The sequence below is a fragment of the Perognathus longimembris genome, chromosome 7 (genome assembly GCF_023159225.1).
Source record: "Perognathus longimembris pacificus isolate PPM17 chromosome 7, ASM2315922v1, whole genome shotgun sequence".
NCBI lineage: Eukaryota > Metazoa > Chordata > Mammalia > Rodentia > Heteromyidae > Perognathus > Perognathus longimembris.
This window is the reverse complement of record NC_063167.1, coordinates 20942400-20955498: the sequence shown is the minus strand read 5'-3', so window position 1 is coordinate 20955498 and position 13099 is coordinate 20942400. Positions and strand designations below refer to the sequence as shown.

At 47.4% G+C, this 13099-nt stretch overlaps 1 protein-coding gene across 1 annotated transcript in view; it reads left to right on the top strand.

Moving 5' to 3' along the window:
- Positions 1–13099, top strand: part of Csmd2 (CUB and Sushi multiple domains 2) — a 519739-nt gene that overhangs the window by 410362 nt on the left and 96278 nt on the right. Inside the window, exon 29 of the mRNA XM_048350831.1 lies at positions 2868–3055. Coding sequence (XP_048206788.1) covers positions 2868–3055 — 188 coding nt within the window. The remainder of the gene's footprint in view (positions 1–2867; positions 3056–13099) is intronic.

Sequence of the window (13099 nt, the reverse complement as noted above, 5' to 3'; positions counted from 1 at the left end):
CCATGGGTCTTCTGGAAACTTCTCTGATAAAAGACATCAGTGAACTTCCCATATGGAAGTGTCCTTGTCTTAGCCAACTTCACCCCTTGACCATGCCCACTGTCTTTACGCTGGGTTTTCTTTCTTTTTTCTTTCTTTCTTTTCTTTTTTTTTTTTTTTTGCTCCCCTCTGTGGCTCTTGGGAAGTTCTCCCCCAGTTACTCTGTCCTTTTCTGTGACTTCCTGTCCATCTTACCTTGCCCCTCTTCCTCTACCAAGCTTTGCTATGGTGCCTTCTTCTCACCTTCCTCCCTCCTCTTCCAAGACATTGCATGCCTCATGGCTTGAAGGTGGAATGTCACACCTGAGCCGCAGGTCCAGTGGTGCCAGCACCACAGATGGGGCATGCAGAGAGCCAAGCCTGGCCTGCTCCCCCTGGCAAGCTCCCTTCTGAACCCAAGGAGTGGCACCATTGTTCCTCCGCATTACCTCCTGCTGCCCTTGGCTTCCCAGGCCTCTCCTTTCCTTCCCTCTCCCCAGCTCCTTGCTTTGAGACCCTACTATTTGCCTTTTCTCCCACAAGGACTGCCCTAATCTCCACAGGAGTCCCTCTGCCCCATCTTGCCTTCCATGCCATTCTCTTAGGTAGCTAGCTTTCAGAGGGACCCTGTCTCTCAAAAATGTTGAAATAACCACCCCATGTTCTATTTGAACATCCTGTAACAATAGCATCCAGCAATTTTAAAAAATACATGTATTCAGTGGATTAACTACTTACATGAGCAACAACATGAGTAAGTCTTCAGAATAGTATATGGTAGTGTGAAAGAGGCCAGATACAAAAAAGGTACAGAAGTACACAGAACTTCTGTGACACTTTAACTTTAGCATAACTACTCCATTGGGAAGACAGCCGATCAATGGCGGCTTCTGGGAGTGGGTAAAATAGACCCATTAGGGGAGCTGGGAACTTTCCGAGTGGTAGGGATGGTCTAGGTCTTGGTAGACATTCCAGTTTAAGAGCAAAGAAACAAATCTTTACTTCTAAAAAAAATTGGATACTCTGTCTTGTCTATAAATAAGTCTGAACTTTAAGGTTGATTCCCAGTGATCTGGCCTTTGCCCTATCCTCCAGGTAGCCCTCCCCATCCTCCGCTGTGAGCTCCAGTTAGACAGAACTCCTGACCTTTTTCCCCAGGGCCCCATAGACTCTGCTGTGCCCTGTGACCTTGCTGCTGCTTCTGCCTTCCAGTGCCTTCCTTTTTCTCTTCTCCTCCCTCCACCAAGGGACTTCTCATCTCCCAGGATAAGCTCACACTAGTCCTCCATGGAAACTTGAAAGTCACATTCCTCAAGGCATAGTGTTCCTGTTCTGTGTCATAGAGACCTTCTGTTCTACTCTGTGGTCTGTCTATCTGTCATTTCCTATGGCACCATCACTTTCTGGAAGGCAGGCTGGTGTTTGATATGTCCCCCTGTGCTGGGTACCCTAGTGCCTGGCATTTTGCAAGGAGTCATAAAGAATCAGATGACTAAGGAAGATAGGAACCAGACAGGGGCAGTTAATTAAGAAGTGGTGAAGCCATAATTTGTAACCATCACAAACTCACTCCAGAACACTTCCCTGAACACTTTGGAAAGAGCATGTGGGAAAAGGCTGAAGTTCAAGAGGTCAAGAAGACCAGTTCACCCAGCAGTGTGGGGTGACTCTGCAGCTACTATGCCTGAGACGAGAGGGTAGTATGTAGGGAGGTGTACATCTGCCTTCCACCCCACCCCCACTATCTCCCTTATCCCCTTTGTCTTAGACATGCAGTGCCCCCTCTCTTCACCATATGCTTTAGATAAAGAGTAGAAGGACCATTTTAGTCTCATTCCATCCAAGTGGAGTATCTGAGAAGCCCGCCCATGGCTGGACCTGAATGAATTTGCATCCGAAACCTGTTTTCTGCCAACTCGTTTACTTTTCTATTATTTTCATCAGTGCACACTTGATTGGTATCAATTGCCTTTGTTGGATATATGCTTAAGAGCAGAATTGCTGCATCAGAGAGCCAGGCTCATGCCCAGAGTGAGCAGATGCAGTAAGAACAGTGCCAAAGTGGTCCAGCCAGTGTACAGGCCCACCAGTGGGGCACCAAGGCCCCAGGGGCTCTGCCTTCTTGCCCATGCTTGGCCTTTTCCACCATGCTTGCTCTAGTGAATTTATCCAGTGGGATAAATTATATTCATGAACTCTAATACTCAATTTGCTAAACTAAGATTGTTTTTAGGATAGAGTCCTCCTGACACACACACACACACACACACACACACACACACACACACACACACACACACAAGGTCAGGCTAGCTGAGAAAAAGGCAGAGAGAACTGGTGTGAAGAGTGAGGCAGTGGTCGATCCTAGAAGAATCTAGCTAGCTATGATTGGAGGGATGAAGTTAAGGCCCTTTGTGATGCCTTGCCACTTCCTGCCTGAGGATAGATTCCTGGACAGCTCATTCCTCTTAGAAAGGGAGAAAAGGAGATGCCAGTGAGCATGAGATGAAAGGGACTTGGGCTCTAGACCTGTCCTGGTTGGGCCCTCCCTGCCTGGAGTTAGCAGCTCATCTTACCTCCTGTGTAAGGAAGACCTGAGGTTTTCAGCCCCAGATGTTGGAACACCAATTCTGGAACCTGCTTTCTTTGACCCAAATCCACTTTTGCCTGACTAAAGGGAGGATAAAATCACAGGGCTTTATCCTTTCTTTCCCTCTGCCACCCATTCTTTAGAGGTTGGGTACAAACAGGATGATGGGATTACTCCCATCCTTGAATTGAGCCTAAGACCCCAGTACAAGCCTCTATTTGACCTCGTTGGGTGGGGGTGGGATGTTTTTGTTCCCCAGCTTTAACTTGGAGCCTGGCTATGACTTCCTCCATATCTACGATGGACGGGACTCTCTCAGCCCTCTCATAGGGAGCTTTTATGGCTCCCAGCTCCCAGCCCGTATTGAAAGCAGCAGCAACAGCCTCTTCCTCGCATTCCGTAGCGACGCGTCTGTGAGCAATGCCGGCTTCGTCATTGACTACACAGGTAAGGTCCCACCACCACCTATCCCAGATTCCCATGAGCAGGTCCAGCCAGGCCCAGCAGAGGGGAGAACTGGTGCCAGCCGAGGGGGAGCCTACACCAACCTGGCACTGCTACCCATCTAGGACCTGAGCTTCCCACAGTTCTCCAGCTGGCTTTTTCTTTTGCCCATATGCCCCAGGACCACAATGGAAGGGGGATAGGATTCTTTTTTTGCACCTACCTTGACTTCCATTGTTGCTTCTCTTTTCTTTCTTTTTAAATATTGATCTTGGAGCTTGAATTCGGGACTTTGTACTCTCACCTTTCTTACTCATGGCTGGTGTTCTACCACACCAGGAGCCACACCTCCAGCCTGACATTTTGCTGGTTAATTGGAGATGGAGCCTTGCAGGTCTTTGCTGCCGGGGCTGGTTTCGAATAACAAGCCTCCCGGTCTCAGCCTCTTGAGTAGCAAGGATTACAGCCATGAGTGCTCAGCTTCAACCATTTCATAAAGATGCTAAATAGCTTAGATTTTCTTATCACATTGACTCAGATTAGCCATTGAAGAACTAAAGCAGCCTCAGATAATGAGTAAACGAATGGGCATGGCCATGTGCCAATAAGAACTCACACAAAAATGAGTGGTGACCCCCGCCCTGGCCAAGTGCAGATTGCCGGCTTCACCGCATTAAAAGTTGGTGTTCCCCCTTTGGCAGTTGTGTGACCTTGGGCAGGTTGCTCAATCTCCATAACCTCCAGTTCCTTATCTGCGAAATGATGCTGGGAAAAACCATGCCTCCCAGAATGGTGGCAAAGATCAATGAGCCTGTGCACTGGCGTCTTTGGTACGCTGCCTGCCATATAGCAAGCTTTCTGTGATAGTCAAACATTATTAATAATAGTGAGAGAGTTCCAGGCTCCCCAGCACTCTACCTTCTTCTACTCTATTATTCTCTCTCTGACCTTTTCTTCTTCCTTCATTATCACAGACCCCATTATCCAAATCTGAGCTCCCTGTCTTGCTTGATTTGTGTGCTTGGCAAGTCATTATCTCCCAGACCATCAACGACAAAATGGGGGCAATAAAAATTATGACACAGAAAGTTAAGATTCAGATATTTTTACATACATATTTTATAGATGTATGCACATATATATGTATATATCTCTATATGTATGTATGAGAGAGATTAGTATAATACATGGCATGTACTAAATAGATACTCTGGAGATGATAGATTTTTGTTATTGGGACTATAATCTAAGGTCAAAGGCCCCTTCAGCCTGTGTGTATAAATGAGCTCACATTACCAATTAAAATTAAAAATTCTCTGGCTCAGGCTTCCCACTTGCATAATGGAAGGCCTCAGCCACCTTCTAAAATGTCCCTTAATTAAAGATTTCTGGCAACCTCTGGGAATATCTGCTGTGAGTTCACAAATAATGCTAATCATGGTAATAGCTTAGTTGGTGTTTACCAGCTGCCAGCACTGTCCTGCACATCTCCTATTTATCCACTCATTGAGCCCCTTAGAGCTGTCTTCTTTTTGTCCAGGACAGTTTTAGAAGATGTTTTCTATACAAAATACAAGCTGAACTGAGTGCCAGTAATTCTAGCTACTTACAGGGCTCAGATCTGAGGATCATGGTTCAAAGCCAGCCCAGGCAGGAAAGTCTGTGAGACTCTTATCTCCAGTGAACCACCAGAAAACCAGAAGTAGAGCTGTGGGTCAAAGTGGTAGGGTGCAAGCCTTGAGCAAAAAGATCTCAGAGACAATGTCCAGGTCCTAAATTCAAGTCCCATAACCAGTTGAAAAAAACAACAACAGGCTTTTCCTGCAAAAACCAGTTTTGCTTATAGTCTTCTTGCCTATAGTCTCCACAGAGATGGCCTGAGAAATGGATATTTTGCTAACCTCTCTTTCTCCAGGCATCTGCCAAGTAGACAGCTCTTCTACCCAACCTGTTCTCCATATGCCAATGTATCAGGATACACAGAATCAGACATTCTGAGATTCCACCTAGAGGCCTCCCTTAGACCCAGCCTAGGACTGCCATTGCTTCACCCACCACCAATCCACTCTACATCCTCCTAGTGCATAAACCTTGACAAGCTTCAGCTCTTGTTAGTCCCCCACACAAATGTCCAAGGACAGTGAGAAGACATCACACAAGTGTGGCACTTAGGACCACTACCCGTGATTATCCTTAAACCCTGGCCAAATCCCAGCAATCATTGAGCTGCCTGACATGACTCATCTGGGTTCTTCTCCTTGGTAGACTCCAAAATTTCACTCCAAAGGTCACCATCATCATTCTTGTCCTTATATGCTGACTTTATCTCACCTCCTTGGAGACCATAAGCTCCTGGGTGGAAACTTCCTCAGCTTCCTCCCCAGCCACTTGTTCACGGCCAACTGGTTGTGAACCCCCAGGTCTTCTCTGCTGAAATGCATGGGCTGAGAATCATACCTCCAAGTGCTCTTTCCCTGTGATATGCCTTCCACCTTCAGTGATCCAAGCTGTATTCTAGATGGTTCATCAAAACCCAGACCAAAGAATAAGATCTTCCCACCTGCATTCTGTGCCAGCCAAGCCACTAAGGGAAGGCCAGTAGATGGAGAGCAGAAAGGGGTAGCACAGCCTTCCTCATTAGGTCTGTGATGTAAGTACCAAGATAAATGTGTGGATTTTAGTGGAGGACTATGGTGATCATCTTGAGCTGCCTTGCCTGTCTCTCTTCCCAGACCCCAAACCTCCTGGTGTTCGGCACCCTCAGCTCTCTCCCTGGGCCTCTGGTCTAATAGCTCATGTGGTAGAACCCATGAACCTCTGCCTTCTCTGTGGCTTCTCCCTGCCCCTGGATTCTTGGAATGGGTCTACACTGCTCTCAAATCTCAGAGCCATGAAGATCTTCTATGCTCAGTATATTATATGTTGGCCCTATCATTGTTTACACTAAGAAATGAGACAAGCTACCTGACTTCACTGTGCAGCAGCTTTGTTATCTCAGAGAAGGGACAGCAATGCTAAAGGAAGTTGGTATGAGGATCACTCACTAGGCCCAGCATCAAACAAGAGTGCTCAGTTCCAGGGGGTCCCAGGAACATACACTCATCCATCTCAAAGCCACTCTCCTGTCTTATTAGAGTATTTCATTTGCTGGGTCCTTCTTTGGAAAGGAAAGGGGCATAGGCCCCTCTTCCTGGGGCTAGCCTTGTGAAACACAGTACACTTGTCTTTTCTGCTTACTGAAGAGGTAGGACATGAGCATGTTTTGTACATGTATATGTATATACATGTATATGTATAAGTGGGAATACTGATGATGTAGAATGGGAGCATGTTTTGTACATGTATATGTATAAGTGGGAATATTTGGGGGGGATGTGTTTGTGTGTGTGTGTATGTGTGTGTGTGTGTGTGTGTGTGTGTGTATGTGTCCAGACACTACCATCTGCCAGTCTACAGAATTTCGAGAAGGTTCAGCACAGAGAAAATGGTCACACTCAGTCTAGGTCCTTAGGAAGGGATGAAGCAGCCTCTCCCACCCAGGAGCCACCTATGTCTTCTTGATACCTGTGTCTTCCAGGGAGATCTAGGGGCTGCCAGTACAGATGGTCTGGGGCTCCTGTAGGATGCAGCTTTGGGACTCCTGCTTTGGGAGGTAAGGGGTGTTCACAAGAGCCCCCACATGGAGACATGTTGCCCAAGTCAGCTGGGCTGAGCACCATGGAAACCACTCTGCCTCAAGACAGTGAGATCCAGAGTCCTTTCCGAATCCTGCCAACTTCCCAACCAGGAAGCAGGAACATTTTGCTCTAATCTAAGGAACTATTTTCATTTCAATCAAATCAATTCACTCAGATAGACTTAAGGAAAAAAAGAAATGTTAAAAAAAAAAAGAAAGAAAAGGTGTGGTGCTATGGTTCAAGTGGTAGAACTCCAACTCCAGCCTTGAGCAAAAGAAGCTCAGGGACAGCGCCCAGGCCATGAGTTCAAGACCCAAGACTGACAAAAAAGCACAAAAAAAAAACAACAAAAAAAGACCCAGTGCCCCCCACACACACATACCAAAAAATAAAAATAAAAAAGGTAGCCATGAAAAAAAAAGGAAGGATAATTTATTCTAAAACTACAAGAAACCAGGAGTAGTGGCACATACCTTTAATCTCAGCTACTTGGTTGTGGAGATAGAACTATAGTCCGAGGCTAAAGCACAAGACCCTCTCTGAAAGATATCTCAAAGCAAAAGGACTGAGGACATGGATCAAGCGGTAGAGTGCTTGCCTGGTGAATATGAGATCCTGATTTCAATCCTAATACTGAAAAACAAAATAAAACCAACAACAACAAAAATAGAAACCTTTTGAAAATAACCTTCGATAGAAAGGGGACTTTATCGCTTCATGCCCATAGCATGAAACATAAACTCCCAGGGCCCAGGTCAGGATGGAGGGCCGACCATGGAGATCACTATCCCCAGCACAGGACTCATCTCCTCCCTGCTCCTTTCTGAGTATTTGCTGTGTCCCCTCCCTGCAGGTCAGCCTGCCTTGTTTCTTTACCTTCCTAGAATAACATGTCTGCCTCAATCCCAACCTGTCCAGGGGACCCCCCTGGACAGCATCATGTATAGGGGAGGAGGGCCACTCAGGCATTGCTCTTTACTTGTCATCAGTGGGTGGTAAATGAGCACCTAGAATGTGCCAGACAGCAATATATCAGCTGAGAAGGACGCAAGGAACCAAAGTCCCCTGCGTCCATGGACTTTGCCTCCTGGTAACAATGAGGCTGCCAGACACTTGCACAGAAGCATGGTGAAGACACAGAAAATTGTGAGGCAATGTGGGGTGGGAGTGAGGGGGCCTGAGGAAATAAATTAGATGACTCTGTTCAGTTGCTTTGGATGGTAGCTCTGGTGTCTTGAGTTCTAGAGAATTCTGAATGTAATTGTATCATGATGGGTGTCCGTCAAACCATTGTTCTAAGATGTTCAAGATCCTCAGTTCTTTTTGCACAACACCTTGTCAAAAAAACTTGTGTTCAATTAATAAGTAAATTAAATTTTAAAAAAAGATCCTCATTTCTGAGGGACTATACTCAGTGGGAGAGAAACAAAGTGGGAACAGGGGAGATGACCACTCCAAATGAGCCCCAGGAATGCTTACTGTCTTTCTCCTGGCTTTCTCCTGACTGGTAGCTCCAGCAGGGCAGGCTAGGATGTGCGTGCATGTGTGGGGACCATGTATGTATTCATCCAGCCAGTGCTTGGGGAGCTCCTGCTTCATGCCACACCCTGTGTGCAAGATGGGGTGCTCCCCACCCAGTACACCTCACACTGATGGAACAACACAGACACACCAGCGTTAGGAAAGAGAACAGTGTTCTACTCTGAGAAAGAAAAGTGCAGCACTCATTCAGAATGGCAGTTGGTAAAGGTCTTGGTGAGCAGGGGCCATTTAAACAGGCCCTTGAAGGTTTAGGAAAAGCCCTCTGTGCAGAAGTGGGATGGGAGACTTGAAACAAGGGAAGGTCACGGTGAATCAGCTTTTAGCAGAGCACACTAAAAGACATCTGATGGCCAGGCGCAGAGGCTCACACCTGTAATCCTAGCTGCTCGGGAGGCTGAGATCCAAGGATCATGGTCTGAAGTCAGCCCAGGCAGGAAAGTCTCTGAGACTCTTTATCTCCAATTAACCACCCCAAAACCGGAAGTGGAACTGTGGCTCAAAGTGATAGAGCACTAGCCTTGAGCAAAATAGAAGCTCAGGGACAGTGTTCAGGTGCTGAGTTCAAGCCCCACCACTACCACCACCAACAAAGTCTGCTTTTATTTCATATCTTTGCATGAATTGCTGTAGGTGCTGTCACCAAATCTCCACACTCCCCCACCCAGCCTCACTCTCCACTGCCACGGGTCTCCCGTCACAGATTCATGTGAGAATACCTTCTCTTTTGCCTATTTTTTTTAAGTAGCACGTTTGTGGGGTAAAGGTGCTACCATCCCCGGAAGTACCTCCATCAGCCATTGGAGAGAAATAGAAAGTCATGGAATATCTATGCCAGGTCTGGCAGACACCCTGTGGAAGTGCAGGAAGTGGATGCTCCACGTGGGCTCTGTCCCTACTGCTTAGCTGTGTTGTTCAAATGCTAAAGCAGACACAGACAAGGCGCAAACAAGCAGACATTGCTATGTTCCAAGTAAAACTTTATTTGCAGGAGCAAGCAGCCAGTGACCAGTGGACTCAATTCCGCCAAACCCTATGAAGATCATATATTCCCTATGAAGATCACAACACATGTAATAGTCTGCAGTCTGGCTGTGTGTGTGAAGATGAGTGTGAGCGTGTGTTGTGGGGAGGAGGAGAGGATATGTGTGGGGTTGAGAGTGTGTGTGTGCGCATGCGCGTGCACATACCAGGTCTTGGGCCTCTTCCCACAGCAATATTCAGTTACTTGCTATCTTTTTTAAAAGGCTGCCTGTCTCCACTGCTGGCTCTAATCCAGCCTTTCTAACCAGTTCCTTGGCGGTTGAATGGGCTGTTGTTTTCAGTTACAAGATGTGGAAATGGACCAGAGAAAAGATGATTCTCTTAATATTCCACTGTGGAGGGCTTAGATTTTATTTATCATTATCATCATGATGTAGTCATTTGGCTTTATCAATCCCAGCTGAGCTCTGGTTTGGCTGACTGAAGGCTTAGTTTTGGTCTTAATTCAATTTTTGCACATGTGCACACACATGTGTTGCGTGTGTATGTGTGTGCATGCATGTGTGCAAATTCAGGGGCTTGAACTCAGGGCCTTGCACTCTCCTTCAACTTTCTTGCTCACAACTGGCATTCTGCCATTTGGAGATAGAGTCTCATGGACTTTCCTGCTCAGAATGGCTTTGAACATCATACCTACCTCTGGATCTCTACCTCCTGAGTAGCTAAGATTACAGATGGGAGCCACCAGCACTCAGGTTTATTCTGTCTCTTAAATGGTTTGGAAGACACTCTTAGCTTCTCTGGTCACCTGAAGCTAAACACACCAGACCCTGCATGCCCCAGAGGGTGTTGTGAGGTAACAGATTGGGAAGTGCCTGCAAAATGACAAGGCGGTTTCCATAGAAGGCACTGCCACGGCTGTCCACATTGCCATCGCCGGTAGTGCACTATGCTTGGAATGATAGGCCTGTCCCTCTGAAATGTGAGCAAATAGGCAATAGAGTTGGTGGCTGGAATCATCAAGGTGACTATTGGTTTTCCAAGCCCCAAAGTGTTCAGCCAAACAACTCAGCAGCCACTTATTACACCTGTGTCATATGCCAAATACAGCTGACCCTGGTGGCAAGTTCTGTGCAAGCTGCTGGGGTGATGATGAGAGGACTGGATGGCTGTCCCCGCCCTGCAGGACTCTGGAACCCACTGGAGAGAAAGGACTTGCCTAGCCTACCAAGACACCATGATAGCTGCTATCATCAGGGAGAGAAAGAGAGTCTGCTGGAGAGAAGGTGGTGTTGGAAAGTATAGGACTTTGCCACACAGAGAAAAAAGAAGATGGCATCTAAATTCTAGGCTAGCCATTCCTCACTGGGAGCCAGCGCCAGTGTAACAGCTTACCCCAAAGCACAGGCACTTGAGCAAAGTGGAAGTAAGAGAAATCTGAAGGATGATATAAGGGCCTGGTGGCATAGCTCTACTTAGGCCGTGTGTGTGTGTGTGTGTGTGTGTGTGTGTGTGTGTGTGTGTGTGTGTCTTTTTTTGCTCATGCTAGACCATGGAGCTCCATCCTCAAGGTTACTTCAGGATCCAAGATGGCAACTGGGGCTCCAGACATCACACTTGAGTTCTAGGTTGCAGGAAGGAAAAAGGAAGGGAAGAAAGAAGAACCAATGAGCTCTCAGCTGTGTCATTTTATGTAGCCTTTCTAGAAGTTTCATATAAATCTATTAAAGATACATATGGAGGGTCTACCAAATGCCAGAGTTCAGAATACAATGCACAATAAAACAAAACCACCCTCCTAGAACCTACATGGTAGTAGAAAGAGGTAGAAAAAAAAGTAAATATATAGTGATGAGAATATTAACTGCCAGGAAGCACAAGGTGAATACAGGAGAAAGGAATATCAAGGGATTTAAAATAGCTGTTCAGGAAGGGGGTAACAGTGCTGGAAGCACCAAACTGAGTCCTAAAGGGGGTGAGAGAGGGGTCCATTCACATGGGGGGGCGCTCTGTACACAGAGGCTAATGTGTGTGGAGCCACGTCAGCAAAGGCATGACAGGAGGTGGTCAGAGGGGAGGATGGGCGCAGTACCAGCGAGGCCTTGTAGGCCAGGAAGGACTGTGACTCCTCTAAAGGACATGGAAGATTGCTAGACTGCTTTCCGCAGACCAGATCTGACTGTGTTTATGTCTCCTAGACCAGACTGGTTGCCCAAGAGGCCACAAAATGCAGCCTTCACCGGTACCTTGAAGCTCTGGCTCAAATGCGGCCTGCACTTATTTCATAGGGTGAAGCCGGTGAAGGATATTAGGTGCCATGGGTAATTCTCACAAGCTCTTTGAATTTGGCACTCAGTTACTTAATTGCTCTGAACTTGAAGTTTTGGTCCAGTAGGAGTTTACGAAAGGGACAGAGGAAACGATCCAGAGTGAACGTTTGTGGCATCTTACTGTTGACCCAGGAGTAAACATTGGTTTTCTGGCTAGAGACACACTTTTGGGGAGAGAACACATCTAATACAAGGGTCAGGGCTATGTACCACTCACCACAGCTTCCTTGAGTGCTTGGTGAGTGACAGCCCCCTGGGTCCACTAGAGTTCCAGTGCAGGGATACCCCATCTATGCCCCATGCCTCTCCACAGGGACACCTATAGAGAGCAGGGTGATCAGAAAAGCTCAAAGCAAGAGACGCTGGATAGGATGATAGACTCTGGGTGTCCAATCCCCACCAGCAGGCTGATTGGCAGCTAAGTGACAGCCTCAAGCAGCAGCTGCCACCTGTAGCAGTGTACAAGGTTTCCAGGTGACAGCAACTGCCCTCAGCAAAATTCCTCCTGAGCTATTATTCATCTCAGAACTCTGATCCTTCCTATTCCTGCTCTTTGCTTGTTAGCTCAGCCTTCTGCAAGGGCTGCCAGCCACTGTGTGAGCCCAAATTCTCTAATCCTCTCTGTGGCCGCTCACCCCACACATACATACAACATAGCCACCAGGATACCAACCAAAGCCTGAGACTGATGGCATGTCTCTGTACATGTGACTACCACCAGCGTCCTGCCACAAAGTAGACCTGCTGGTGGCCTCACTGTCAGTGATCTTGGAACAGGAGGACCAATGAAAGTCAATAAAGGGTAGAAGCAAGCATTGGCTCCCAGGGGCTGCCCGTATTTCCCAGATGATGGGGAATGCGGCTCTAGGGTGTCCTCCAGATGCCTGGTACTCCTAGTGCTCGGACACTGTTGGGCAGGGTGGTGGCCAATGCAGAGGGCCGTCTACAAGGGTGGGGAGATAGTTCGAAACATCCATAGCCTGCCTGATTGGAAAGATGGAAAAGTACTGTGGCTCAGACCCACTCTAAGAATGCTGTGCCCATTGTGAAAGCCCTGGAAACTGTACTGGAGCCTCCAGCTTCTCAAGAGTTGGGAGAACCTAACCTTGTGTCAGGAATGGGTTTCATCACCGCTTCCCTGCACTGGAACTCAGTACCCAGTGATGCACACAAAAAGGGTATGACTGTACCTGCCCAGCAGATGTAGCTGTACCTGCGGCCTCCAGAAGCAGAAAGCACCCACTTTTGCCTCCCAGCTGGAAGCTTGCCATGCCAAGGGAGGGGCAGCGACAAGCAGGGCCATGGGCTGTGTTGTGGGCTTGGATGGTGGCTTCCTGCAGACCAAACAACTCTGCTTCCCCTAGGAGAGCCAAGGCCACCCCTCTCTTCCTCTGCCTGTCATGGCAAGAAGGAAGAAGACTTCTACACCTCCTCCCAATCTTAAACTTCCAGCCAAGGATATAGATGTGTCCAGTTCAGAGGGAACAGGACCAGGAACTCTGAGTCTCCATGGGATT